Consider the following 27,474-nt stretch of genomic DNA (forward strand, 5'->3'; position numbering starts at 1 on the left):
CATTAAGTTTCGCACTTAGGGGGGGACCCATAGTTTTAAATACAGAATATGTTATGGAAATCCTCCAGTTATGTTGCGGAATATCATCCCCATATATTAAATAAAAAGAGAAGGTTTTAAGGTCTGAAATTATTTTAAAAATGGAAGTTAGCACCTTTATTATTGTTCAATTTCAATGATATCCTTGTAACATCGAAATTCAATTTATTTTTATTTCTGTTTTACATTATTGATTGAGCCGTTGCTTACTTAGTATTTTACACATTGCCTTTACACACCAATATTTGGTTAATATTAATCCAAGGTTATTCTATTTTATGGGTTTGAGCCTGTGAATCCGCAATTAAGTTGCTTCCACTCTTGCTTACGTATCTTATATGAGTTGAATACCGTTCTTAATTTTTATTATAAAAATTTATTTCTACGAAATGTTTTATATGTAAACATTTGTGTGTTTTATATTTAGTTAGCTCTTTTATTTTATTAGGCCCATACACCACATCTTTTCCTTTATTGGACATCACTATAGCATTAGGTCCTTATTTCTTCGTACACATATGTAATAACTTTTGTAACATATATAATGTCACTTCAATAATAATCAAATCGATTAGTAACCATAGTGTTTGAGTCAACCACAAATTTGTTTAAATGGCACAGACGGAGATTATGGCTTCGCAAACTCGCAAAACTTGTCCAAACTATTCAATTTTTTGACAAAATAGCAGTAAATTCAATGTAGTTTAAACATGGAATATGTTGATAAGTCCTCTTTATGCTACCACTGCAAGGTTCACAAAACCGGAAGAATCTGTTTCAAGGACGACACAGTGCCATCTCCTAGGGAATCGGAGGATGCCAACGCCAATTCGTTCTTCAAAAGGTTAACTGAGCCCATACACGCCGCTTTCGTGAAGGCGATGGTCATGAAGACGATTACGGGGACTGCGATTGAGGATTTCGTGGACTATTTCCGAAACCGCAAGATAGACCACAAGTTTGACATAGTGAACAAGAACAAATCGGAATTCGAGTACTCGAGTATTCCCGAGTACATTCGAAGGTGCGACCGGTGCCTGTGCTACTTCTCGAGTCAGGTCTCCTGCCACTGCGGCGGATGCCAGGAGGACCCCGAGAGCCACTACGTGATAATGATGCACGGCATACTAGCGTCGCCGCTGATGATGACCGACTGCTGCAGGGTCCTCATCGAGCGGTACCCGCGGCTCTTCGTGTACTTCCCAGTCTGCGCCTGCGGGAAGACGCTGCACGGGACGGGCGTGGTTCTGAAGTTCCTGATCGACGAGCTGAGCACCCTATTCTCGAAGCTGCCTAGCCGCTTTAAAGTCAGCCTCGTGGGCCACTCGTTTGGGGGCATTCTGATGCGCTACTTCTTTTTGAATCACTTCAAGACGACCATGGCGGAGCGCCAGAGGGGGAGGCGCGGCAAGTCTGCCGAGAGGAGCATAACCTGGAAGAACCTGGTCTGCGTCGCGACGCCGCACGCGGGGATCTACGAGGACAACCGCGAGTTCCGGAAGCTCGTGAGCCTCATCGGCTCGAACACCATCAACGAGCTCGACAACGAGACTGTGGAGCTCCTCTTCCTCCTCAAGGACGAGGGCTTCGTGGGCGAGTTTGAGAGGTTCATCATTTACGGGAACATCTCCGGGGACATGATGGTCGCGCCCAGGACCTCGATCATTCTGCCCTACCACCTCTACTCCGATAAGGACCTGCATCGCATTCAGAAGCTGATTCAGAAGTCGCCTGGGACGCCCAGGGAGATCAGCGAGCTCGACTTCCTGAGGGGAGCCGACTCCCAGTCTCCCCTGAATTCCGACGAGTTGGAGTCCAGCTCGGAGAGCGCCGATGCCGACTGCAAGGACAAGGACAGGGGCAGGGACAAGGACTGGGCCGACAGTGACAGCGAGGAGGCTGAGCTCCTGGACAGAGAGGCCGTCGCTTCCGAGCTCATGGCCAGGTTCTCCGAGATTGTTGAGCGGAAGATTGCCAACTCCAGGAGCCTCAAGTACATCCAGAACCTCATGCTATCTCCTCCCGATAGGCAGCGCAGCCTCGACGGCGCTGTCGGTTCCAAGCGCAAGAGGTGTGATCCCTCGGGGCACGGGATGTTCTCTCGGCATGACTTCGCGAAGTTCAACGACGTGATCTCCGAGATCGTCAGGGTCGCCGACGAGTCTCTTTTGAGGCGCCTAATGGCTGACAACTCCCTCTTTTACTTCGAGGTTCTTCTTTCCATCACTCACCGCCTTCCTTGCACCAAGTTTGCCGTGTACATTCCCCGGATTCACATGCCTCACAGGTCCATAATCACTCTGCACGCTCCTGTCACTCACGAGTCATACACAGAGGAGGTTCTGACCCATATAACACACACTTTTTCATACTAGAATTGGCAGTCAATGTGTTTACGCCCATTCATATATCTTTGCCTATCTAATTCATTTACTTTACACTTATCTTTGCCTAGCTAATTCGTTTTCACTAATACAATATTCGGTAACCAATTCGTGTACATACTATAACACTTATCACATGCATACACACTTGTACAATACTACTATAATCATCAGCTTATGCATACACACTTGTACAATACTACTATAATCATCAGCTTATGCATACACACTTGTACAATACTACTATAATCGTCAGCTTATGCATACACACTTGTACAATAGTAGCATATTCCGTTACTAATGTGTATCTTATTAGTCACATAAATTATTCTTCGGGCCTGTAGCGTTCCATAAACTTCTTCAAAAGGACCGTCGTCGAGTAACTGAGGGTTCCTAGGTCCTCCTGGTTACTGAAGTCTTCGACTCCCTTCTGGAACAGAGACCTGAGGTTGTTAGCCAATTCCTTTCCGAGCTCCACTCCCATTTGGTCAAATGAGTTAATATCCCATAGGAACCCTAATGAATGATTAGTCTTGTGCTATATAACCTAGCATACTCATTACCTAACTCTAACGTTATCAAGGAGCGATAACAATTAAGCATTATTAAAATTTTCTTACCTTGAACTGCTGTTCTGTGTTCATACAGAGATATTAGTTGGCCTACTGAGTAGGGTGTAAGTTCGTCAAAGAGCAGCAACAGTGATGGTCTGTTGCCGTTGGACATTTTGAACCTTGCCATTTTTTCATCCACGCCCTTACTGGTCATGACTCCTGGGCTTTTTCCAAATGCGAGACCGTCCAACTGTCCGAACAAATTGCATATTAGTTCGACATGATGATTTACACGACTCTGAATATACAAATTAGCTTGTGGCATACGATACTTGTAAATAATGTGTCACTATCTTCACTGCTGGTTGCGTGTAAATATTAAATGCTATTAATACATTACAAGTACAGTAGGTATTACATTTATAATTTCTACCAAATTTAACTATATAATATTATTCAGTCAAAAGCACTTACGAATAGTTTATTGTCATTGTTATGTGAGTTAATGATTCCGATGAACTCGCATGGCACTGTGCGGCCTTGGTGTAACATTTGATAGAAACTACAAATTATCATTAGCATTTACAGATGATTGTTTAAGTCAATGGTGCAATTGTATAAAATATCTTTTACAGTTTGTTATTTATTCCTGTATTATAATCACAGGTAATGTTAATGTCTATTATGTACCTGTGCTGTCCATTGGTTCCACATTCGCCGAAGTATATTTCAGACGTTTCGTAAGTTAGGACTTCTGAAGAGTTGGATACTGACTTTCCGTTACTCTCCATGATTAACTGCTGTGCGTACTGGGGGAACTTTGATAAATCGTGACTGTAGGGGAGTAGAGCCACTACGTTATAACCCAGGATGGTTGAGTTATAAAATGACGTCAAGGCCATCAAGAAGGGCAAGTTATTCTCGACGGGCTCGTTTTTAAAGTGGAGATCCATGTCTCTGCATCCCCTCAAAAACAATTCTACCATGTCGTACCCGAACATTAGACTCAGTGGTACCAGTCCCACCGAGCTACAAACACTAAATCTTCCTCCCTGAACAGCATTGGTTAGTCTCTTGTAAATCGGTAGCATTAAATTTATATCATTAATATAGCAACATTACGTTTTCGATATACATATCAATTTAAAATGTCAATATCTGTAATTAACCAAAAACATCTGCCCACAATAACTAACTTCATTATTCTAGGATATCTGGCTAATACAACTCAATATTTATGTATGTAACTTACAACCCATTCCCAGAAAGGAAAAATTCGGGATTCATCGATGCCGAATTCCGACGCCAACTTCACATTGGTGCTAATAGCACACAGGTGGTTTCCTGAACGCGGTTATACGGGGCCTATCTACGTGCGCTCCTCTACCTACGTCCTGGGACGCCCACTTACCTACTAATTCGGGTTTTTCGATGTTGTCCGTGAGCCACTTCCTAACCGAGTACCCGTTCTTAATAGTTTCCATTGTTGAAAAGGTTTTACTGGTCACGATGGCCTAGGGGAACGTCAGATTATCTGTTATTTTAATCGAGACTTACCATTGTCCTGTTTGGATCCAATTCCGATGTAACTGATCTCAGAGAGGCGGGATCGATGTTTGAAAGGAATCTGACCTTCATATTCTTGCTTGATTCTCGCGCGGGAGGGTATCCCATAAACGCCTCTGTGGTAAACAAGGATCCTAGGAATGAGCCGCCGATTCCTATGCACAGAAAACTGTCGAATGGTTTTCCATCTGACGCTACAATTTTGCCAGATCTAACGTCCTCCGAGAACTGCTTGATCTGGTCCAGTACGTGGTGGACATCCCGCGTGACGTTCTGTCCGTCGAGATGAAATTCCTCATCTCTGGGCAACCTTAGGGCCGTATGCAGGACTGGTCTGTGTTCTGAGGAGTTTAAGACGTCTCCTGTGAACAGGCCCATTGATTTCTCCTTAATTTTGAGTTCGTTACATAGCGACACTAACAAATCGAAAGATTCCAAAGTTAATAGCTCTCTAGACAAGTCCAGAGTCACGCCTACATGAATTTATATGTCGGGATCTGATTTACCTCCATAAGTCTTAATAAGCTTATCACATCTGTCGTGATCGGCTAACAGTGTTGTTAGGCTTTGGTTTTTTAACTCTGTTTTTAGTGACAACAATGTTTTATATGATTTACAGGTTTCCAATTTTAGGGGACTCATTTTTTGATATTTATACACAATTTTATTAGACTATACAACTGATCACTTATGATTCCATTCGAAGTTGGGTGTTCTGAAATCATATTTTTTCGAAATATACCACACAATATATATGTTTATTGAAAGCAATTTAAATTATTTATTTGTTGTTTTATGATATAAAATATTGATTTACATTGAATGATTATATTATAAATAGAAATAACGTGTTGGCTAAGATCTAAAATCTCAGATCTATCATAAATATATTATATATGTGTATGAGAATTAGTGGCTTTCAGATTTATGACGTTTTGAATTTAAGTATGTGCTTATAGCTGAGTTATAGTTGACGTATATGCTAGAAGGTCTGTTCTCCTCCAAATGATACAAATTTTGATCTGGTTTTTTAATAAATATACAAATAGTCCACTTTCAATTTTAAGTTCAATAAAATAATTTTGAATTGGCTATACTAGACAATATTTGTCAAATTTTTAAAATTTCGACCCCATTGTGTATACGACTTATAGAAACTTAATTTCCGTCACATCTCCCATGTATTTTTGTAAAATATTTGCTTTATTCCTATATATATCAGTTCCTCTTTTTACTGTTGAGTGCGTGGGCACAAATAGCCACGGCGGGTCAGGAAATGGACGAGGCACTGGAGGCGGTGCCGGCACAACTAAACAGGCCAGTGGTGGCTCTGCAAATCTGTCTGGCACTTCAACGTCTGAAGGCGGTACTAGTGAAGGTGCTTCTGGGGACGGATCTGGAACACCCGCTAGGAAACAAGTCCCTGAATCCCCTCTCGACCTGAGTGCTTTGAGTTCAACCCCCGATAATGGGTTTTTTCACGAATACAATCTTGACGACTGGAAAATTAAGTGGTACAGAAGCTTTGTCGGCAAAAATTTCAATAAACTTAAACTGGGAAACACAGATTTGTGGCCGGAAGAGGTCACTAAACAGTCCATTTTCGAGTTGCTCGTTTTCAATAAAGGCGAGAAGTACCTAATTGCTGTAACAGCATTGAAGCCCGAAGGATATCTCAGCACCCAATTCGTCCACTACCAACCAAATGCTAGCGATCCATCCAATTCTAAGTCTGAAATGTTGCAAGCAGAGGAATTTTACACAAAATTCCAGCAGAACCTAGACAGTAAATTCGTCGAGCCCTTCCCGGATAGACTTCCTAAAGACGTCGTCTACCAGAAATTTAGGTGCGTCAAGGCCAAATCGTCCAATCCTAGTGCTGGACCGGATCTAGACATTGTATAACGTGTACAGTAGACTTAATGTTTTACTTGAGTATCCGTGTTACACTATGTTACAGTACAGTGGTCCACCCATCCTCGTCGGTCACGTTCTTGGAACCTAAGTGTGTTATAAATGTGGCCTGCAAACCTCGGGATTTTGGCTTGGGAGTGTCTTCCTCCTCGGAACTCGTCTCTGAGAAGAGCTGTGTGAGCGTAAACGTACCGTGTGCAGCGACGGAGGGGTTTGACGACTTCTGCAGGTTCGCAATCAGCTCGTTCGCGAACGAAAAGTCGTTGTTCGAGCACGTTTGGTGGAGCTTGACGAGAATCGACGCTATTTCAACCTGAAAACGGGTGATCAACCACAGGTGGTACCTCACTGCCGTCCTCGAGATTTACGCTGAAGTATTCGTCCAGTTTAACTATTAAAATGTCCTCAATTTCATCAGCATATAACTCTTTTGCTGCAAATTAGTTAATTTGGGCCAATATGTGACTAATATACAGAGGAATCTCAGTATGTATGTGGCATGGTGGCGAACACATAACAATATTGCAGATTGCGTACCTTTTAGGCAATATTCTATTACGTTTCGAACCAGCAGTTCCTTTTTTGATAAACTGTCATCTCCTCCCCAATTGTTATCCACTGCTAGGTTCAGGGCAGTCCTAAATGTAAATTAGGCGAATTTCGGGGTGAGAAGACCAACCAGCAGTCAAAAACCTTTTCGCAGGCCTTACAAAATACTTCCTTGGTGTTATCCATATTTTAATTGCGATACTGTGTGAAAGTTTTAAATAAATACCACGTACATCCAAGTTGGGTACTACATTACTTTGCAGGGGCGTTGACTTCTAAGTTTCCCCTCTGGGCTTTGGGCGATAGCTGTGTCGAAAGTATACCACCTTGGTGTAGTCTTCCAGCACCATACCTGAGAAATTAAGTGTTTCTGTGGACTTACATATGAGAATCAGTACGATGATCTGAGGCCCGAAGAAGTAGTTCGGGTTTGCCATGTACCTCCCTATCCAGGAGGCGTACGAGAACACTGTGATGATCAGGAGCGCCAGAATCGTGTGCATCTGCGTGTGTGTCATGTGCTTGTCCACCTACTATCTTCGAGAACGGCTGCGTCCTCTGCAGAATCTGATAATTCACAGTTAAAAGGATCAGGATGAATGTAATCCCCAGTATCGACATCTGAGGCTGAGTCAGTATGCACAGGCACGTCATTATCATTAAGTAGTCGAACGGGTACTTCCTCAATCCAATCAGCAGTGGCAGCGGGAATACAAATCCGATAAACTAAATTGTCGTTATTGACGTTACTACTCCACTTCTGCTTATCTATCCGCCATCTATCTATCTATCTATCCATCCATCAAACATCGATCTATCTATCTCTTCTTCTACGGGGGCACTTACGTGGTTCTTCAGCAATGTTCCCTTCACGAACTCCACTGGAAGCTAAGGCACGTTATCAACATTTCACTAACCAGTTCATTCAAATACCAGCTGAATGAGAAGTCTATTGATGGGTTCGAGTCCAATAGTCTGTACGGGTTTTCCAATTCTGGCTAAAGCAGCTTTAAAATTGTATAAACTGACTGTAAGCTTAAATCTGAAGAAGTTTAGGACCACCAGGACGAACGTGATCGACAGAACAAACTCCTTCATTATCGCTATAAACTCGTCCCTCCTTATTGACCTATCCGACAGCTTCACCTTGTGGAAGCTCCGGATGTAAATTATTGGGAACATGAGCGATAGGAAGTTGTGTGACGAGTTAAGTACAAAGAATACAAATATCAGGTCACACATCCACGATGGGAACCTGAAGTTCAACAAACGGTTTCCAAAGACCTTCAAGTACTCCTTGTCCTTCACGGAATACTTACTCTTATTTGAAAACACGCTAGAATACACTGAGAACAGCAGCAGAAAGTATTTATATCCGTCCGGATTCGTGGCATAGTTATAAAATACCTACACATTTTCGTTATTTTGTCTATAATTTGTGTTTCGCGCGTTTCAACCGCACTTTCTACTTACACTTGCTGGGTTTAACAAATATAATGCGAAAATTGTCAGTGAAAGTGACCTCGAGTGCTTTACCTGAAAGAATCACGTTAGCGTTGCAACTTACTGAAACTGTTCCGAAAATTTTAATATTATGTTCATCGACTCTTTTGTACGATTCTAGTAAGTTTTTTACTATTCTGAATATGAAAAATGCTGCCACTACGTCAAATATGAAAATGAATATTGTCATTAGAAATTTAACCGATATGTTAGGGTACATAAACTTAAGTCTTTTTATTATATAGTAATAAAATGGCCTTGAGCGCATATACGATTTATAATTTGAGCTTCTGCACAGCTCTATGTACTCGTAAATATCGAACACGTTCTTCGATATTATATACGGCACGTGTACCTTCAGCAAATACAGCAGTATGAGTGTTAGGGCTCTCAATACCACTATAAGTGCCGAGTACATAATGATCGCGTATGTACTCGCCATGGGTTTAACAAATATAAAGTGGATAGATGCGATAGTGACTACACAGGTTAGGTAGTGGAATCTTATGTGGCAGTGGTAGCAATATATGCGTATATGGTCAAAACATTTACACATTGTCGGACATTATCAGTTCTACTGAAATTCCCTTTGTGATACACTTCACGTAGTGTACTATGAAGTCTGCGACGAGCAATACCTGCACAAACTGAGTGAATATTACCCAGTGGCCCACAAAGGGTTTTATTATGTTTCCCTTAGAGTTCAGTTCGGTGTACGTCGAGAGCCAAAACACAAAGGATAACACCTTTGACAACGATTGAGCGGCAGTAAAGTGTGCCAGTGCCGGGACGACCCTATCCTACGAGTGTTTGAGAATGGAGTCAACTTACTGATTTTTGAAACATTAAAAGTTGTGGTAGAACGCACACCGTCTCCACATATAGTGCGAACGCCCAGCAGACATCCGTGAGGAAGAAACGATTGAGTGATGGGTGTACAAATAACGCCAGTACGAAGCATGGTATCAAAATTAAACTGCATTTTAGTTTGTCATTATCCTTTTCATAGGTATCCCCGAACTTAAATTTGCACGCGTACGCTATGTAGCCTGCGAATACAAGACAGAGTATCTCAGACAGCTGGTAGAGATAGTCTCCCGATGAGTCGGTCGGTAAATACCTAAAAACGGTTATGAAGCCAGTACTGATTGAACAATTAAATATTTATATCATTTCATAAGTATTTATGTGTATATTCTTATCTGAATGAACCATACCCCTGGTGTATCAATATTGATATGAGCCTTGCGAAAAATACAAATACGTATGATAAAGTGGTTTGAAGCGAGATTCCTTTTGAACTTCTAGCGCTCTCGACGCAGAACACTAAAATTAAAAATGACAAAAAGCTCACAAGTGACGAAAGCGTCAGAAGAAAGGAGAAACCTCCACTTGAGATAAAGGTGTATACTATTAGAAGGGCGAAAAGAAAGGATAAGTAGATAATAACGTGAACTTTATTCTCCCTTAGAAGTTTTTTGGCTCTTTCCCTAAAGCTTCTGGAGAAAAACCTCTCAAAATTCGGCAAATTCCTTAACTTATCCATCTGATTACAATAATCTAAAACGGGTTTACAAATTAATTTTTTTATAAGCGCTCTGCCTTAATTTACATATTAATTTACTAAGACTGATATTTGTTTTATTTGGTACTAATACATCGGTTTGGGTAGTGATCTGCACTAAAGTTCCCACAATCGGCTATACTACAGTTGTAAGTATAAATCTACAGGATCTCCGGTAAAATGTATTTATACACGACAGTCGGTGATAGTTAAGTATTAAAAATGTAAAAAATATTATTGGTGTGGAAGACGCGATTCTGCGGAAATTTAGAATCATGTGATGAAAATTTTCTTAAAGTCCGAAATGTGTATCGTTTTGTTGGTTTTGGGGCATATTATGTAGTCGTCATTGTTGTTGTTGCGATTCAGGAACTTGAGGGCGTTCTTTGAAATGACGTACCCGTCCGGCGAGGCCAGCGGCGGGTTTGAGTAGTCCATTATTGTCCCCGTGATTGGGCATATCAAGATCGACTGGAGTTTGTGCAGCGTCGGGATCCGCTCCACGTACGTTGACCACTCCGGGAGGCACGCTGGGCATGTCGGATTCTTGTAATCTCGGCAGCCCTTCGACTTGATTGCGCTGAAGCCCGCCTGTATCAGGTCCTCCAGAATAGCCTTTTCTCTGAATCCGTATATTTTTGAGATCGCCTTGCTGAACTCCTGGTTTATTTTGTTCCATCTCTCCTCGCTCATGAGGTAGCTGTATCTTTTGTCCATTATTTCCGCTGTGTTTGCTCCTCCGGCCGACGACCCCTGTGTGTTCGTGTTGTTTGGTGCACCGTTTTGCTTATCTCCCTCTCCCAGGTCCTCTTTCGTGTAAAAGATTGCTGCAGTGATTATTTTTCTTGCGTCTGGGCACTTTTCCAGCACGTCGTTCGTCACGAATTGGTTTATAGTCTCCAGTACTTGGCTCAGCGTCCCTGACTTGAGCATCGAGATGATCTTCTGCAGCCTCAGTTCATACAGCAGCGTCGAGTTGATTTTTGCCAGGCTGTTTCTGTTTTCTTCTGCCCAGACCAGTGCTGAGTTCAGGTCGTGTTTTTCCAAGTCGCTGATGATCTTATTGCAATTTAGGTGCACGTCGACGTCCACGAACTTTTCAATGTTCTCCTCCTCCACGAATATTTCCAGCGTGTTATTGAACGACTTCCTCGAGAGGTACTCCGCCAGAATCCACGACACTCGCTTCCTGTACGTATCAAATGTGAAATTTGAGCTTATTTGATTAATATACAGATCTGGTTCATTTTTTAGTTCATTCAGTCTCGTGTACAAGTTAACCATTTGGCACTCCATATCGTGGTCTATCTTCTTTATTTGCCCCTTAATCTCCTGCAAACGTTCCAGGGCCCTTAAGATCTTCTCCTTTAACAGTGTTTTGTCTTCTATGTTTACTATTTTCTTTATCAAATACGTTGTTACTATCAGCAACTTTTTTTCCAACAAATACTCTATGTCTTTGATATTAGAAGACAAGAGCTCATAAGGCACGGACACTAAAGAACGGTCCACAATGTTCACTGTCTCACCGATTCTATTTGGTGGATTTTCCAAGTTTGTTTTTGCCAAGTTTTGCTCCGGCTTATTTTGCGGCTTATCCTGACCGTCCATTTTTTAAACATTCTATTCTTGTGTTTTAATTTAGCATTCTGGTAGGTTTAAAAATATAGTACATTTAAAAACATAAATTATTTACTGACTTCATTCCCCATGTATTCTCCGTGTATACAAATGATGTATTACTAAATTCAAATTTTATTTTTCCTAATTTTATAAAAAATATATTTAAAATTATATGAAAATTGGTAAATATGTTTAACATTAATTTAAAATCCTTTTTTTATTAAACTAATTTTCACAACGTATCGTCCCATTCTTTTGCCTGTTTTACACTAAATACATAGCACATCGGTAAACTTAAATAGACATATAATATAAATAATTTAAAATTTAAAATTTATATATTTTATTCTTTATTTGGAATGGCGCAAATGTATTGAATCTGTGTTTTAGTATATGTGTGTGCGATTATTGAGCAAGTCAATTTGATTTGGCTGTGATATACTTTGTATCATTCAGAAACATCAATTTTAGAATGACTTCCATGGTTAATTGTGCTTCTAGCAGTGCGACTCCGTTTTATAATAAAAATAATTAGAAATGAAGCCAGCGATACAAAGGAGGGCGAGTAAATGGTGTATACTGCTGCTAAATCACTTTCAAAGAGATCAACTGCCATTCCTGGTACAAGAGTTCCTCCGATAAAGCCTAAGATGTTGAGTTGAATCATAACTACTGAAGATGCAGTTGGTTTCAGCCCATGATCAAAGCTTTGAATCGACCTCAGCAGCACTACAGGCGTGATTGGAGCCGAGTAAAAAAAAACCACCAAATTTCCGATAAACAACGCCATGGTATTTTTGTATGAAAGCATCACGATACAAGCTAGGCAGACTATGGAAGTCCAGCCTATAAGAGCGTAGTCCACGTAGAGTGGCTTGTTCGGATAGTTGTACACTATTTTATCGGTCAGATAGGATCCGCAAACCAACCCTGCTATCTGCGAAGTCATGAAAATGTATGAAAATATTAGGAAGACCTTTCTCTCCTCTATGTTGAAGTGTGTAACCATTACTTTTGTCATCCAGAATTGTGCTCCAAAAAGAACAAAGTAAATTGACGATATAACCAAACACGTTAACACGAATATGCCATTTTTGCATACGCATATGTATTTTCGGATAGTAGACATGTTTTTAGTCTTAGCTGAGGCTTTATGCTGCTTATCTATGCTCATTAAACAGTTAATACATTTATGATTGTCTGAATTTATCAGTGAACTGTCACAATTTGAATATACTCGTGATATGTCCTTTTGTTGAGTTGGTGGGTGAACAGGAGGAATATCAACATCTATACTATGAAATCGCTTAACATTATTTCTAAGATGCGATTCTTCATCATGATTTTCATCATTTACACATTTGGTTTCCATACTTGTCGTTGAAACATTATTTACTGGTTTTTCACAGGTGCACAAATCAAAGTTAACATTGTTTCTTGAAGGATTCAGTTCAATAAATTGCTTAGGAATCATCCACAACAATGCCACAGTAATTGTAAAACCGCCCACCTGTGTTAAGACGCTGTACCTCCACCCAAGTTTGCCCGCGTACGAATACAGTGAGGTTACTACGTAACCTATGGTGCCTCCAACGGTTAAACCTGCTTGTACTATGGACATCCATAAGTTTCTGTGATTAGGCGGTGCAAATGTGTCGATCCATATGGGAAAGAATAGCGCATATCCAGCCTGTCCGAATCCCTTGAAAAATTTTGCTGCAAAAAACATATACTTGTGAACCGATAGACCGAATAAAATCATTGATACCTCAACTATCAGAATTGAGGCTAATAGCGATTTTTTACTGCTGTGATAGGTAAATAGGTAAGACCAAAGGGTACATGGCATAACAGTGCTGACGTAATTTAAGGATCCCATGACACCCAATTCCGTGGTGGTGAACTTAAACTCTTCCTGAATCCAGTTTAACATAACGGGGACAGAGCCCGCTTCATAGTTTATAAGAACGTCGAAAAATATATTAAGAATGAAAAGGTAAAATGTGTATCTGTATTCCCTAGTCCATTTTTTGTATCGACCGGGTTTAGTGGGAGGTTCGTCGTTATATGATACGCCATTTAAACGTTCTTCAATACAAGAAATGTTCTCAGCAGACGATGAATCGGTTGCAACAGCATCAGTATTCATCGTTTTTGAAAAATTTTAGAGTGATAAGCTTGTGACCGAAACTTGTGTGAGTTAAATCAGTATTCCATTGTAAAAACCAGTTATAATGGTTTAAAATACAGTCAGATTATATAAAAAATGGGAGAGATCAAGTGAAATTCATGTTATGAGATATTCATTTGAATACATATTAAGTATACACAAAATATGTATATTTACCATAGGATTAATTTGTTGAAATTAAACATAATGTGGAATTTAAATGTAATATCTATAAATAAAGTTTATCTTGTCTTGGCACTACAATGTGTATACACACTTACAAAATTTAAAAATACTCTTGAGTAACTATGGAAAACAAGCTTATACTAATTGAAAAATATCAGAAAAATAAACTATATTAATTAAAAATATATTTTACAGGCTATCGTAGCTCAATTAAACACTATTGTCATTGAGCAACAACTGCATTAGAATTCGGATGTTTTTATCTTAGATTTTTTAATCCTGTTCCATTTTATCGATATAATGGCCACCATCGCTCCAAGGCCCACGAATCCTGACAAGTATATTATACAAAGAGAGGTAGTGTAGCTCTTGAAAATGTCAACCACGACACCGGGAACGAGAGTCCCCAACATGAAGCCGAAAATTTGATATTGGCACATAAAAAAGGAAGCGCCAGCAGGCTTCAAGTTATGAGGCAGATAAGCCACAGAAGTTAAAGTCAAAGTTGGAACCAGAGCAGCCCCGAAGAAGAGAATGATGAAAATGCCAATGATAAAAGTGTAAGGATTCTGCCTTAAAAGTAAGACTACGCTTGCCACGCAAGTGAGGGAGCCCCAAATGAACAAGGTTAAGTCGACGAGTAAAGGATACTCGGGGTAGTGGTAAATGAGTTGATCTATGAGATAAGAACCACTGACAATACCCAGAACAGGGCCAGCGATGGTTTCAATGGAAAAAATCAAGTGAACAGCCTTTTCGTTAATGTTGAGGTGACTGACGCCAATCTTGGTCATCCAATAGTGAATCCCGGTGACCTCGAAATAGACGGTTGAAATGCCCAAGCAAGTTAACATGAAGACGTTCTGCTTGCAAAGAAGAGCAAACTTGGAGAGAGTGGACATCTCCTTGGGATTAACTTCGCCATTGAACCTGTTAACCTTGTTTAAACAGCACTGGCACTTCTCCTTGTCCTTGTCAGTCATGGAATGCTCAAAGTTCGAGTAAATCCTGGACCTGCGAGCCTCAGTACTTATCGCAATGGAAGTCATCCTAGTGCAGACCAAATCGAGAGTCTTGTGCCTGACCAAGTATTTGTCACAGGGCGTATAAGTGGCCGAGGGCCGAAGGGCCATGCTGTTGCTGCAGAGACGCTTCGTGGCGAAACTGGTAAGCGATAAGCTATTCTCCAAGTTGCGGCACGTGCAGAACTCCAACTGGTCAATGTCCTCCCTCGAAGGGTCGAACTCGATGTAGTCCTTGGGCACCATTAAAAACAAAGAAATTAAAATAAGCTCAAAGATAGTCTGAGTAACAATGCTGTATCGCCACCCGTGCCTCCCAATAAGGCCGAACAGCGAAGTAAAAATGTAACCCTTGGTAATGCCAACGACTATACCGCCCTGAATAATGGACATCCATAAGTTCCTGTGATGCTCAGGAGCAAAAATGTCAACCCATAAGGGGTAATATATGATAAACAGAGACCGAGTAAAGCCGCATAAAAACCTAGAAACAAAAAACATATATTTGTTAACCGACGAAGCAACCAGAACCAAAGATGACATGTTTAGAAACATGGAAACAATAATGGCCTTCTTAGAGCTAAAATTTAAAATAATGTAAGACATAAAGGGCGAGGAAGTAATAAATCCGAGATAGGGAAGAGCTCCCATTATGCCGAGCTCAGTATTGCTGAAGTTATAAGGCTCCTGAATCCAATTTAAAATTACAGGCATCACACCATTGTCGTAATTCAAAACTGAATTAGTCAGTGAAATTAAAACGAAACAAAAAAATGTATACTTGAACCTGCCGGAATCGCTCTGTTGCGAAATCGAGTCCTCGCGCGATCCGTCGTGTGTAATACTGATCGACATTTCCATGACTATCTACAAATGCAAATGACGAGTTGAACGATTAAAACGAGTTTTATCCATCCAATCAACAGCCAATGGTGTACAATGACTACACATCGACCCTAAATCAAATTTTCACTAGTATTCCTTTATAAATCAAATATCAAAAATAAAATTTAAAAAACTGAAATATTTAGTCATTTCGATGTGTAATTATCCAATTAGCACCGATAAAACATTGCGCGAAAAATTTAAATAGAACAATATGGTACAATGGAACAAAAAGGATACATGGAATCCATCTAATATACAAATATTTATAAAATTATTAAAAAATTTGATTTCTGTGATGGAATAACAAATGTGTATTAAATATTTAGTAATAACACTGCCTGGAAAATTGTTGGAAAATCAGATTAGGCGTTTTTGAAGCACAACCAAATTTATTTCAATTTTTTCAAATCTTATTATTTATATTTAATTTTTAACATTCGTTAAGTTTAATTTTTATATTTTAAAAGAATAGCTGACGAAAATACACCATACCGGCGCCACCGCAATAGGATTATTTTTATATAGTAAATATGTATATGTAAATTGGTTATAATATTAGTCATTTGTGACATATTAATTTACACTATTGTACACATTGTAGTTGAATTTCACTCATAAAAACACAACTCTTTCAATTGCTCTGTTCTCAAATTCTTCCATTTGATGTACAGAATCAGAAAATAGGCAATTAAACCGAGATATCCACCTATGAATATAATCAAAAGTCCTGCAGTGTTACTCCTAAAAATATCGACGGCTGCCCCCGGAACTATGGTTCCCAAGGTGAAACCAAGAATGTGATACTGGCACATGAAAAATGATGCTGCTATTGGTTTCAGCCTGTGAGGAACATAGGCGACGGACAGGAGAGTCACCGTAGGCACAATGGCAGATCCTAGAAAGATTATAACAAATATGCAAATCACGAAAGCCATCATATTTTGGTTAAAAATTAGCAAGGTACTTGCTACGCAGGTAAGCGATGCCCAGATAATTATTGTGGTATCGACCAATAGAGGATATTGTGGATAGTGGTGTATTATTTGGTCGATTAAATGAGATCCGCTGAGAATACCTAATACAGGGCCTGTCACCATCTCAATAACGAATATTACGTGAAACACCTTCTCTTTAACCTTCAAACAAGAAACTGCCATTTTAGTAACCCAGTAGTGTATACCGGTTACTTGAAAATAAAGAGCTGAAATTGACAGGCAGCTTAGAATGAAAATGCTGTGCTTTATTAATATTTTAAATTTAGACCACGGTGAGAGCTTTTTAATCTGTACGATTTCATTGTATAGTTTCACGTTGTTTAAGAAACACTTACTGCATTTGGAGTATTCGAATTTATTTATTGTTGAACTTTCAACATTAGAATATATTCTTGAAACTTCAACATAGTTCGAGATAGAATTTTTAGAAGAGATTATATTGAGGCTCCGGCAGCGCTTTAAATTATACTCAAAATTGCTTGAAGCGAGTCTGTTCAAATATGAAATCGTATCGCCTATATTGGAATCTTTGCTTACAACATCAACATTTTTATCCGTTTTATCCTTATACTTCAAATCCTTCTTAGCATTGGATTGTGTGTTTTCATTGTGAATAACAGCCCCTGATTCCTTCCTATTGGAAAGAATATAATTTGAAACAGGCGAATTATCGTCATTTTCTGAAATTACTGCTAATTTGGAGCCATTTAAATCGGGTTTAGCCATTTCTTGATTTTCACAGGTACATAAGTCAAAGTTAACGATATCATCTCTTGAAGCGTCAAAATTTACGAATTCAGCAGGAAGAAATAGAAACAATATTATTAAAACAGCTTCGAAAACGATTTGCGTGAGTATACTGAACCGCCATCCATTTTCTCCGATAAAAGAAAATAATGATGTAGCAACGTAACCTACAGCCATTCCCACTATAATCCCCCCCTGAAGAATTGACATCCATAAATTTCTATGTTTAGGTGGTGCAAATGTGTCAACCCAGAGTGGATAGTAAGTAGTGAACAACGATTGAGACGCGCCGATACAGAATTTTGCGACAAAGAAGATGTATTTACTAACCGACAGCCCAAATAGGGCCAGAGATAACAAATTTAAAAACAAGCCGATATATATTGCTTTGTGGCAACTTAAGTTGAGAAAAATTGGTGGCATAAAAAATGACATAGGAACGTATGCGAAATAAGACAGTGAGCCCATAATACCTAATTCCGTGCTAGTAAATTTATACGGTTCCTGAATCCAATTTAATATTACAGGTATTACGCCGTTGTCATAGTTCAAGAAAATCTGGAGAAGTGATATGATCAAGAATGTATATATTTTATATTTGTATTCTATAGTTCCCTTCTGATTTGAACCCTGCTTCTTTACACATTCATCAGTTATTCTCTTATTTGATGTCAACTCCAATGAACTACTATCCATATCAGATTCAGGAAGTTCTGTACGAACCCCTGTCATCTCTATCTCTCAATCAACAGTAGTATAGTAACACAATCTTATATTATACTCATATAACAATAGTATATGTTAAAATTATATAAAAAGTAACCATTGTGTTTATTGGTGTATTAATTTATAGTTATTTGTATAGTAATACAGGCACCTTCATAACAAAAATATTCAAAAATTATATAAAGTAAATAAAATATATTAATCAATTAATTATCATAATCTTATATATACAATAAATAAATAAATTATAAGAAAAATGTCTTATAAAATATGAGGAATTTCATATCATAATAAATCAATATTCATTTTTTAAAATTAATTTTAATAATATACAATGTTAATTAAATTTCATTCATATTATTTACTAAAAATATTATATATATTATTATTCAAATTTTCAAATTTAAGACGATAATATAAAGATACACACAACAAGCGTATAACATTAACTGGATATCATATAAAGAAAATTAAATGGTTATATTAAATTTTAAAATTTAAACTAATCTACACGGATCTTGCGATATAATGAATTTCATGGTTTAATACTAAACGAGTTCTTTGGATTCATACCATATTTTTTGGCTTTTTTAATTTTATTCCACTTTAACCAAATTATAATACAATATAAAAATAGTCCAATAAACCCTGATAAATATATTATATAAATACACGCTTTATAGTCATTAAATAAATCAATGGCTATTCCGGGTACCAGTGTCCCTACCATAAAACCCATAATTTGATAATGAGCCATAAAAAATGAAGCTCCAGTTGGTTTCATATTATGAGGTAAATAAGAAATTGATGAAAGGGATAATGGCGGGACCATAGCAGCCCCGAATAGTATTATTATCATTGTACAAATAGAAAACACAGTTATGTTTTTATTATAAATTAACACAATCCCAGAAATACAAGCTAATAAAGACCAAAACAAGATTGTAAAATCAACCAATAAAGGGTATTGAGGATAATGGTTTATTATTTGATCAACTATATAAGAACCAGTAACCATTCCTAAGGAGGAACCAACTATAATATCAATTGATAAAATTAAGTGGACAAATTTCTCGTTAAAATTTAAATTGCCCGTTGCTATTTTGGTCATCCAATACTGAATTCCTGTAAATTCAAAATAGATTGAGGAGACTAAGAAACAGTTTATCATAAAAATTTTGTATTTGCACAGGAGCATAAATTTAGACCACGTTGAAAGCTTCTTAATTTCGTTGATTTCGTTGTGTATTTTAATATTGTTTAAGAAACATTTACTGCATTTAGGATTGTCTGAATTTATCAGTGAACTGTCACAATTTGAATATACTCGTGATATGTCCTTTTGTTGAGTTGGTGGGTGAACAGAAGGAATATCAACATCTATACTATGAAATCGCTTAACATTATTTCTAAGATGCGATTCTTCATCATGATTTTCATCATTTACACATTTGGTTTCCATACTTGTCGTTGAAACATTATTTACTGGTTTTTCACAGGTGCACAAATCAAAGTTAACAATATCATCTCTTGAAGGATCAAATTCAATAAATTGCTTAGGAACCATCCAAAACAATGCCACTGTAATCGCTAAACCTATAGCCTGAGTCATTACACTATATCGCCATCCGTATTTTCCAACATACAAGAATACTGAAGCCAGGGCGTACCCAACTGTCATACCGATTACTATCATTCCTTGTATTATAGACATCCACAAATTCCTATGTTTAGATGGTGCAAATGTGTCAATCCATAGCGGATAGTAAGTAAAAAATAACGATTGTGTTAAACCTATGCAGAATTTTGCTACGAAAAACATAAATTTGTTAACAGATAAACCAAACAATCCCAAAAAAACAATGTTTAGAAACACGAAACAAATTAAAGATGACTTACTACTGTAATTAGAAAGTATTTTTGAAGATACTGGAGAAGACAAAAAAGTGCCAAGATAAGCAAGTGAACCCATTATACTCAGTTCAGAGTTGTTAAAATTATATGGTTCCTGTATAGAGTTTAATATAACCGGCATAATTCCAAAATCATAATTCAAGAAAATCTGGAGCAGTGATATGATCAAGAATGTGTATATTTTATATTTGTATTCTATAGTTCCCTTCTGATTCAGACCCTGCTTCTTTACACATTCATCAGTTATTCTCTTATTTGATGTCAACTCCAATGAACTACTATCCATATCAGATTCAGGAAGTTCTGTACGAACCCCTGTCATCTCTATCTCTCAATCAACAGTAGTATAGTAACACAATCTTATATTATACTCATATAACAATAGTATATGTTAAAATTATATAAAAAGTAACCATTGTGTTTATTGGTGTATTAATTTATAGTTATTTGTATAGTAATACAGGCACCTTCATAACAAAAATATTCAAAAATTATATAAAGTAAATAAAATATATTAATCAATTAATTATCATAATCTTATATATACAATAAATAAATAAATTATAAGAAAAATGTCTTATAAAATATGAGGAATTTCATATCATAATAAATCAATATTCATTTTTTAAAATTAATTTTAATAATATACAATGTTAATTAAATTTCATTCATATTATTTACTAAAAATATTATATATATTATTATTCAAATTTTCAAATTTAAGACGATAATATAAAGATACACACAACAAGCGTATAACATTAACTGGATATCATATAAAGAAAATTAAATGGTTATATTAAATTTTAAAATTTAAACTAATCTACACGGATCTTGCGATATAATGAATTTCATGGTTTAATACTAAACGAGTTCTTTGGATTCATACCATATTTTTTGGCCTTCCTACTTCTGAACCATTTTATGAATATTATTATTGCCATTGATATAAGACCGACGTATCCAGATAAAAAAATCAAATATAGACCGGCCTTGTAATTCTTGAAAATATCGACAACAATTCCCGGAACAACGGTTCCCATCATAAATCCCAGAACCTGATATTGGCACATAAAGAATGATGCCCCGGCCGGTTTCAGATTATGAGGTAAATAAGAAACCGAGGAAAGAGTTAATGGTGGAACCAAAGCAGCTCCGAAAAATAGAATTACCGCGATACAGACGGCAAAAGCCATTGGGGTTTGCAAATAAATTAAAACTACTCCAGAAAAACAGGAAATAGTTCCCCAAACAAATACAGTACAATCAACGAACAAAGGATGCAGTGGATAATGGTATACTAGTTGATCTATGATATAGGATCCACTAACTATACCCAATACGGGACCGGCAAGAGTCTCTATTGAAAAAATTAAATGAACAGCCCTTTCTTTCACTTTTAAATTTGATATTGCGACTTTGGTCATCCAAAAATGAATGCCGAAAACTTCAAAATAAACAGATGAAATGGCCAAGCAGGTAAGCATGAACACATCTTGTTTGACCAATAAAGCAAACTTTGTCCAAACAGAAAGTTTTTTAATTTGTACAATTTCATTGTAAAGTTTCACGTTGTTTAAGAAACACTTACTGCATTTGGAGTATTCGAATTTATTTATTGGATTTTCGATATTCGAATAAATACGTGACACTTCATTGTAACAAAGTGATGAATCCTTAGTTGCAATTATATTGAGACTCTGACAGCGCTTTAAATTAAACTCTACATTGCTTGAAGCTAGTTGATTAAAATATGAAATAGGTTCACCCATATTGGAATCTTTGCATACAACATCAACATTTTTATCCGTTTTATCCTTATACTTCAAATCCTTCTTAGCATTGGATTGTGTGTTTTCATTGTGAATAACAGCCCCTGATTCCTTCCTATTGGAAAGAATATAATTTGAAACAGGCGAATTATCGTCATTTTCTGAAATTACTGCTAATTTGGAGCCATTTAAATCGGGTTTAGCCATTTCTTGATTTTCACAGGTACATAAGTCAAAGTTAACGATATCATCTCTTGAAGCGTCAAAATTTACGAATTCAGCAGGAAGAAATAGAAACAATATTATTAAAACTAGCTCACAAATAATTTGCGTAAGAATGCTATATCTCCACCCGAATCTTCCTGTGTGTAAAAATATGGAGGTCATTACATATCCAAACGTCATTCCCACAACTATGCCCCCTTGTATAATGGACATCCATAAATTCCTGTGATTAGGTGGTGCAAATGTGTCAACCCATAGCGGATAGTAAGTAAAATATAATGCCTGTGTTACACCGATACAAAATTTTGCCACGAAAAACATGTATTTGTTGACCGACAATCCAAAGGCACCCAAGGCAACAATATTGAAAAATATACTGATGATTAGCGATGTTTTGCTACTGTAATTAGAGAGAATGTGTGACAATAATGGTGAAAGAAAAAAGTATCCCAAATGAGGAAGTGCTCCCATGGCACCTAGTTCGGTACTCTTGAAGTTATATGGTTTTTGTATAGTGTCCAATATGACAGGCACAACCCCGTTGTCATAATTAACAAAAATTTGAATAAGTGCTATGATAACAAAAGCAAAAAATTTATATCTATATTCCCTAGTCCATTTTTTGTATCGACCGGGTTTAGTGGGAGGTTCGTCGTTATGTGATACGCCATTTAAACGTTCTTCAATACAAGAAACGTTCTCAGCAGACGATGAATTGATTACAATAGAATCAGTCTTCATCGTTTTTGAAAAATTTTAGAGTGATAAGCTTGTGACTGAAACTTGTGTGAGTTAAATCATTATTCCATTGTAAAAACCAGTTATAATGGTTTAAAATACAGTCCGATTAAATCAAAATTTTAAATGATTTATAAACAAAATGTTAAACTACAAAGCTATTCAATTTGATTTTTTAGTTAATCAATGAAATCCATATTTTATTTGACAGAGTGTAATTTTAAATTATTTTGGGCAATTGTATATGTTATTTTTTGTGTATAAGCCATAAAGGAGACACATAACGTACTGTAGTAAATGTCTTTATGTAATTTAAAATTAGCACTATTAAAACGGACTATAAGAATAAGTATGATTATTGAATTAGTTTAATAATTTTTTTTGTAACATTGCTTTTAAAATTCATATATTGTGTTTTATAAATGACTTTTGACAGTCCCAGTTATCAGTATTATTTGTTTTATTAAACATACTAAAACATAGCAATTTGAAGCTCTATACTTTTAGTTAGTATTTAAATGTTTTAAAATAGTAGAAAATTAAAATATTAAATTATCATAAGCCTTTAATTTATCCTTTAATTGAAACTATTATGAGTCCAATAGGATTATATATATATATGCGTTTTACTAATATATAAATACCACTATTAGTTATGAAATAACCTTTTCCGATGTTATATTTCATCAAATTAATGTATAAAAGCAATTTTACCTTTTTTATACTTTTTGCCACTTTAAGTACAGTTAAGAATTGCATAATAATACATATGTATGACTTCATTTTAATTCATTTTATAAAAATAAACATTAATTACACATTACAAATTTATAATTTATTGTTAAGTATTGTTTTTAGTAATATTTGCAATACATAACTAAAGTATTAAGCTCTTAATATAAATTGACAATTTTTAACTCGTACAATCTTGATTCTGCCAATATCATTAATTTCTTGATAAATGGGAGGAGTACAATCTTCTTGTAGAAGAATTGTAAATATTGTTAGGGCCAACGACCCAATTTTGAACGTGCGCATTGCTGGTTTACCAGGATCAGGGAAGACATCAATTATTAATTACGTTAGAGACGGGAACACTATTCTTTCGACCGAACCAGTAGAAAGTAATTTTTTAAAATATGTTAGTTAGTTATTCATCAAATCTGGTTGTATACACACACTTGATATTACACCAACGTATACTAAATTGGATTTCATAAATGTGTAGATTCTGATACTAATTACATAATATATGATAAGTGTAAGTTGATGATATGGACTGGAGAACTGGACATAGCAAAAATCGTAAGTTTGTAAGTATGATATTTGGATTCCACACACTAACCCAAAGATGAGTTATTAAAATATTAATAGAGCACTCCTGATCAAGACGACGAAACAAATGAAGAACGTTCAAATGCTATAATATTTGTTATTGATGGCACCGATGACGAAAATTTCTTAAAAGGTAAGGGCTGGTCCAATACATTCAGAAAATAACTTATATTGAAACTCCAATAATTTATATTATAGTTAAGGATGAACTAAGAAGAGAATTGGAGCGTTCCATATTTAGCCCAGAACTATTGATAATGATTAATAAGTGTGATGATCAAACATGTGCAAGCCTCGACGAGTTATATGCCTTGCTTGAAATAAACAAAATAATAGATCGTCACGTGTAAGTTCTTAGTTTCTATCATTGAAAATAATATATTTCCCTGTTAATTAATGATTTACAGACATGTACAACACACCTCAGCACTAACAGGAGAAGGAATAAAAGAAGCTATGGATTGGTTATGCAAAAGGTTTGAAATAAGAGATGGGCAATACATAAACAGAAAAGGTGTGTTTGTTTAAATATAACTGACCTTTTATTTCAGAAACATTGTAAAATACTCTAGTGAGGCGTAAACCATGAAAATATGATTTAAATTTCATATTTGAAATAGAAACACATTAAATATAAAAAGAAAGAATGTGATTGTATAACTAAAATGGTTTTTAATAAATGTTCTTAAATGTGTGTTGGGATTCCATACTCCAAACTTACACAAGTTAATAAGCATTAAAATTATGAACAATGTAATTTTAATGTCATTTAATTTATTTAATTTTTCTGAATTTGACTCTGTAACAATGCTAAATGTGCTATTTAAACTAATGTGTAATATATTTTAAACGGATCGAGATTGAAATGGAATCTTGATACCATGTACATTATTTATTTTTTAACATATTTGTTAATATATATATTGCCGAATGCCAGTTTGTTAAATACAGATAGTTCTAAGTTAAGTCACCTGGATAGGTTATATTTCAAACACAATAAGAGACATAAACGTTTGAGTGACAACACACATTGTACTCAATATTCTTTTCAGAATCCAGTGGCACTTGAAAGTTTACACACTAGAAGTAATGAGAGTTTAAAATACAGATCTTGTGAAGAAGAGTGGGATAAGAAGGAAGCACGGAGTTATTACACATTATTCGCAATCCTCAAGGATGATGCCGGAGAAGGGCGTTTAAACCCAAAGCCTAAAATATATAGAGCTGGTCAAGAGAGGTTTATGGCAAAAAGACCCTTTAAAAGGCTAAAGGGGACCAGGAAAAGGCAGGATAAATCAGGGAAATACGAAGATTCCATTGACCCAGAGTTAGAAAACTGGATGTACAAGGATAAGAATACAATGGGAAGTAAAATATCGGAATACGAAGAGATGATGGAGCAAATAAATCAGCTGGCAGGCTCGAAGGAAAAGAAGGATAAGGAATTGCACTCGTTCATAAAAAAGGGGCTGAAGGAGGCGTCGACGGACCCGAACGTTGTACTTAAAGCACACGATATCATGAAGATGATAGAAAACCAAGAGGAGCTGCTGGAGTTGAGAAATAAAAAGTGGCAAAAGTACATGAAGAGCATAAGAGTTAAGCCAATAAGTAAGGTGGAATCACAGGAAAAATATGTACAAATAAAGGAACCAGTAGAATACAACATAGGCCAGAAAGCAAAAGAAGACTCGTGCGGATTCAGATATCCAATAGAAGGATCACCAGAAGATATATATACAGACGAAAACGAATATAAAATATGGGCGAGAACGCCATTGTCACAGTCACAAAACGCACACGTAACACGAGAACCATTAGGAGAATTGAAAAAGGAAAGTAATGAATTGGAAGAAATGATAGCATCAACACCAAGAAGATACGAAAAGAAAGTAATGGAAGATTTGAGTGAACTGAGAGAAAGTGAATTTAGGAAAAAAATGGATGAAATGATGAAGTACGGAGCTTATGGTAAGGGAGAGAGTGAAAGTAAGTTTGAGGGAACGTCGGAAGGAAATGAAGGTTTGAATTATCTTAAGGTAAAGGAGGACTATAAGTATAGAAACGAACAGCTGGAAAACTACTACGAGTTTTTCAAAAGAAGGTTGCTTAAAGGAGATTCAGAGAGTAAGGATAAGATGCTGAGAGTGCTGAATAGATATAACCCTTGGGACGAGTACGTTAAGATGAGGAACCTGAAGGGAGCACTGTCACCGATGGGAGTAAACTACAGAGTGGACATTAATAAGCTGAAAGTGAGCTTCAGAAGCAGCCAGGAGCTGAGAGAGAGTGAAGTGACAAGGTTCCTCATGGACTACCTGCACTATTTCCTGATACTGAGAAGCGACGAGCTGATGTTCGAGGAATTCAGAGGAGCGAGGTTCCTGTACGACATACTAAAGTACTTCGACCTCGAGGGAGAGAGGCCGCAGGAGGAGAAGAAGGAGCACCTGACTCTGGAGGACAGGTTCTTCAAAATGTACTTCCCGGAGGAGTGCCCGGACGGGTTCCCGAAGAGAGAGCCGGACGCAGAGTTCCCTCTAACACTAGAAAGAAATATGGGCCTGATGGGACTGAGTGAAAAGGTGACGGGAAGAGAAAACAGCTACCACAGAGTTAACCTGCTGAGCTGCCTAATGGCGCTGGCGAGGAGCCGGTCACTGGCGGGCAACTACTCGCAAGATATATTCACGGAACAGCGATTCAAGAACATGCTGGAAACAATAGAAACGGGCCTGACGTTGGAGCTGAGGAGGCTTGACCTGGGAATAGAGGAAATAGAAGTTAACGACCTGAACAACAAGGGGCTGTGCCAAGTGGACGGAGAGTACCTGGCGACGCTGACGGACGTACTGCTGGAGTGGAACCTGAGGCGAGGAGTGGAAAATCTGTTGGACCTGGTGATGCTGCTGGCCCTGAGGAAGATGGAGAAAATGGACGCGAAGTCGCTGGTGACAATAGTGAGGAATGTGTCGTACCTGACGACGCTGCCGGAAAGCGTGTACATAAACTTCCTGGGGAAGGTAGTGGACTTCGTGCACGAGAGGATCAAGTGCGGCC

At 37.2% G+C, this 27,474-nt stretch overlaps 12 protein-coding genes across 12 annotated transcripts; 3 read left to right on the forward strand and 9 right to left on the reverse strand.

Moving 5' to 3' along the window:
* Positions 1 to 749: 749 nt before the first annotated feature.
* TOT_030000506 (uncharacterized protein) lies at positions 750 to 2,414 on the forward strand (the record flags this gene model as incomplete). Its single annotated transcript, XM_009693249.1, has 2 exons — positions 750 to 1,846; positions 1,955 to 2,414. The coding sequence occupies 2 exons, from the start codon at positions 750 to 752 to the stop codon at positions 2,412 to 2,414; spliced, it is 1,557 nt and encodes a 518-aa protein (XP_009691544.1).
* Positions 2,415 to 2,748: 334 nt separating this feature from the next.
* TOT_030000507 (glucose-6-phosphate isomerase) lies at positions 2,749 to 5,185 on the reverse strand (the record flags this gene model as incomplete). The annotated part of the gene is made up of 8 exons (XM_009693250.1): positions 2,749 to 2,939; positions 3,044 to 3,275; positions 3,452 to 3,539; positions 3,668 to 4,029; positions 4,230 to 4,321; positions 4,389 to 4,491; positions 4,535 to 5,016; positions 5,050 to 5,185. The coding sequence occupies 8 exons, from the start codon at positions 5,183 to 5,185 to the stop codon at positions 2,749 to 2,751; spliced, it is 1,686 nt and encodes a 561-aa protein (XP_009691545.1).
* Positions 5,186 to 5,722: 537 nt separating this feature from the next.
* On the forward strand, positions 5,723 to 6,448 carry TOT_030000508 (hypothetical protein; the record flags this gene model as incomplete). The annotated part of the gene is made up of 1 exon (XM_009693251.1): positions 5,723 to 6,448. The coding sequence occupies one exon, from the start codon at positions 5,723 to 5,725 to the stop codon at positions 6,446 to 6,448; it is 726 nt and encodes a 241-aa protein (XP_009691546.1).
* Positions 6,449 to 6,497: 49 nt separating this feature from the next.
* Positions 6,498 to 8,951, reverse strand: TOT_030000509 (conserved hypothetical protein; the record flags this gene model as incomplete). Its single annotated transcript, XM_009693252.1, has 8 exons — positions 6,498 to 6,770; positions 6,802 to 6,890; positions 6,995 to 7,095; positions 7,389 to 7,732; positions 7,853 to 7,894; positions 7,924 to 8,004; positions 8,036 to 8,413; positions 8,529 to 8,951. The coding sequence occupies 8 exons, from the start codon at positions 8,949 to 8,951 to the stop codon at positions 6,498 to 6,500; spliced, it is 1,731 nt and encodes a 576-aa protein (XP_009691547.1).
* Positions 8,952 to 9,057: 106 nt separating this feature from the next.
* On the reverse strand, positions 9,058 to 10,055 carry TOT_030000510 (ER lumen protein retaining receptor 1; the record flags this gene model as incomplete). Its single annotated transcript, XM_009693253.1, has 3 exons — positions 9,058 to 9,309; positions 9,341 to 9,629; positions 9,727 to 10,055. 3 exons carry the CDS (start codon positions 10,053 to 10,055, stop codon positions 9,058 to 9,060), a joined length of 870 nt encoding a protein of 289 aa, XP_009691548.1.
* A 291-nt stretch (positions 10,056 to 10,346) lies between these two features.
* TOT_030000511 (uncharacterized protein) lies at positions 10,347 to 11,684 on the reverse strand (the record flags this gene model as incomplete). Its single annotated transcript, XM_009693254.1, has 1 exon — positions 10,347 to 11,684. The coding sequence occupies one exon, from the start codon at positions 11,682 to 11,684 to the stop codon at positions 10,347 to 10,349; it is 1,338 nt and encodes a 445-aa protein (XP_009691549.1).
* Positions 11,685 to 12,144: 460 nt separating this feature from the next.
* TOT_030000512 (major facilitator superfamily MFS-1 protein) lies at positions 12,145 to 13,845 on the reverse strand (the record flags this gene model as incomplete). The annotated part of the gene is made up of 1 exon (XM_009693255.1): positions 12,145 to 13,845. The coding sequence occupies one exon, from the start codon at positions 13,843 to 13,845 to the stop codon at positions 12,145 to 12,147; it is 1,701 nt and encodes a 566-aa protein (XP_009691550.1).
* A 449-nt stretch (positions 13,846 to 14,294) lies between these two features.
* TOT_030000513 (integral membrane protein) lies at positions 14,295 to 15,725 on the reverse strand (the record flags this gene model as incomplete). The annotated part of the gene is made up of 1 exon (XM_009693256.1): positions 14,295 to 15,725. One exon carries the CDS (start codon positions 15,723 to 15,725, stop codon positions 14,295 to 14,297), a length of 1,431 nt encoding a protein of 476 aa, XP_009691551.1.
* An 845-nt stretch (positions 15,726 to 16,570) lies between these two features.
* On the reverse strand, positions 16,571 to 18,530 carry TOT_030000514 (integral membrane protein; the record flags this gene model as incomplete). Its single annotated transcript, XM_009693257.1, has 2 exons — positions 16,571 to 18,442; positions 18,528 to 18,530. The coding sequence occupies 2 exons, from the start codon at positions 18,528 to 18,530 to the stop codon at positions 16,571 to 16,573; spliced, it is 1,875 nt and encodes a 624-aa protein (XP_009691552.1).
* A 435-nt stretch (positions 18,531 to 18,965) lies between these two features.
* Positions 18,966 to 23,082, reverse strand: TOT_030000515 (integral membrane protein; the record flags this gene model as incomplete). Its single annotated transcript, XM_009693258.1, has 2 exons — positions 18,966 to 20,674; positions 21,234 to 23,082. 2 exons carry the CDS (start codon positions 23,080 to 23,082, stop codon positions 18,966 to 18,968), a joined length of 3,558 nt encoding a protein of 1,185 aa, XP_009691553.1.
* Positions 23,083 to 23,279: 197 nt separating this feature from the next.
* On the reverse strand, positions 23,280 to 23,862 carry TOT_030000516 (hypothetical protein; the record flags this gene model as incomplete). Its single annotated transcript, XM_009693259.1, has 2 exons — positions 23,280 to 23,380; positions 23,745 to 23,862. The coding sequence occupies 2 exons, from the start codon at positions 23,860 to 23,862 to the stop codon at positions 23,280 to 23,282; spliced, it is 219 nt and encodes a 72-aa protein (XP_009691554.1).
* A 178-nt stretch (positions 23,863 to 24,040) lies between these two features.
* Positions 24,041 to 24,942, forward strand: TOT_030000517 (uncharacterized protein; the record flags this gene model as incomplete). Its single annotated transcript, XM_009693260.1, has 5 exons — positions 24,041 to 24,203; positions 24,308 to 24,384; positions 24,454 to 24,547; positions 24,613 to 24,760; positions 24,822 to 24,942. The coding sequence occupies 5 exons, from the start codon at positions 24,041 to 24,043 to the stop codon at positions 24,940 to 24,942; spliced, it is 603 nt and encodes a 200-aa protein (XP_009691555.1).
* Positions 24,943 to 27,474: the final 2,532 nt, after the last annotated feature.

Source organism: Theileria orientalis, chromosome 3, assembly GCF_000740895.1.
Source record: "Theileria orientalis strain Shintoku DNA, chromosome 3, complete genome".
Classification (NCBI taxonomy): Eukaryota; Apicomplexa; class Aconoidasida; order Piroplasmida; family Theileriidae; genus Theileria; species Theileria orientalis.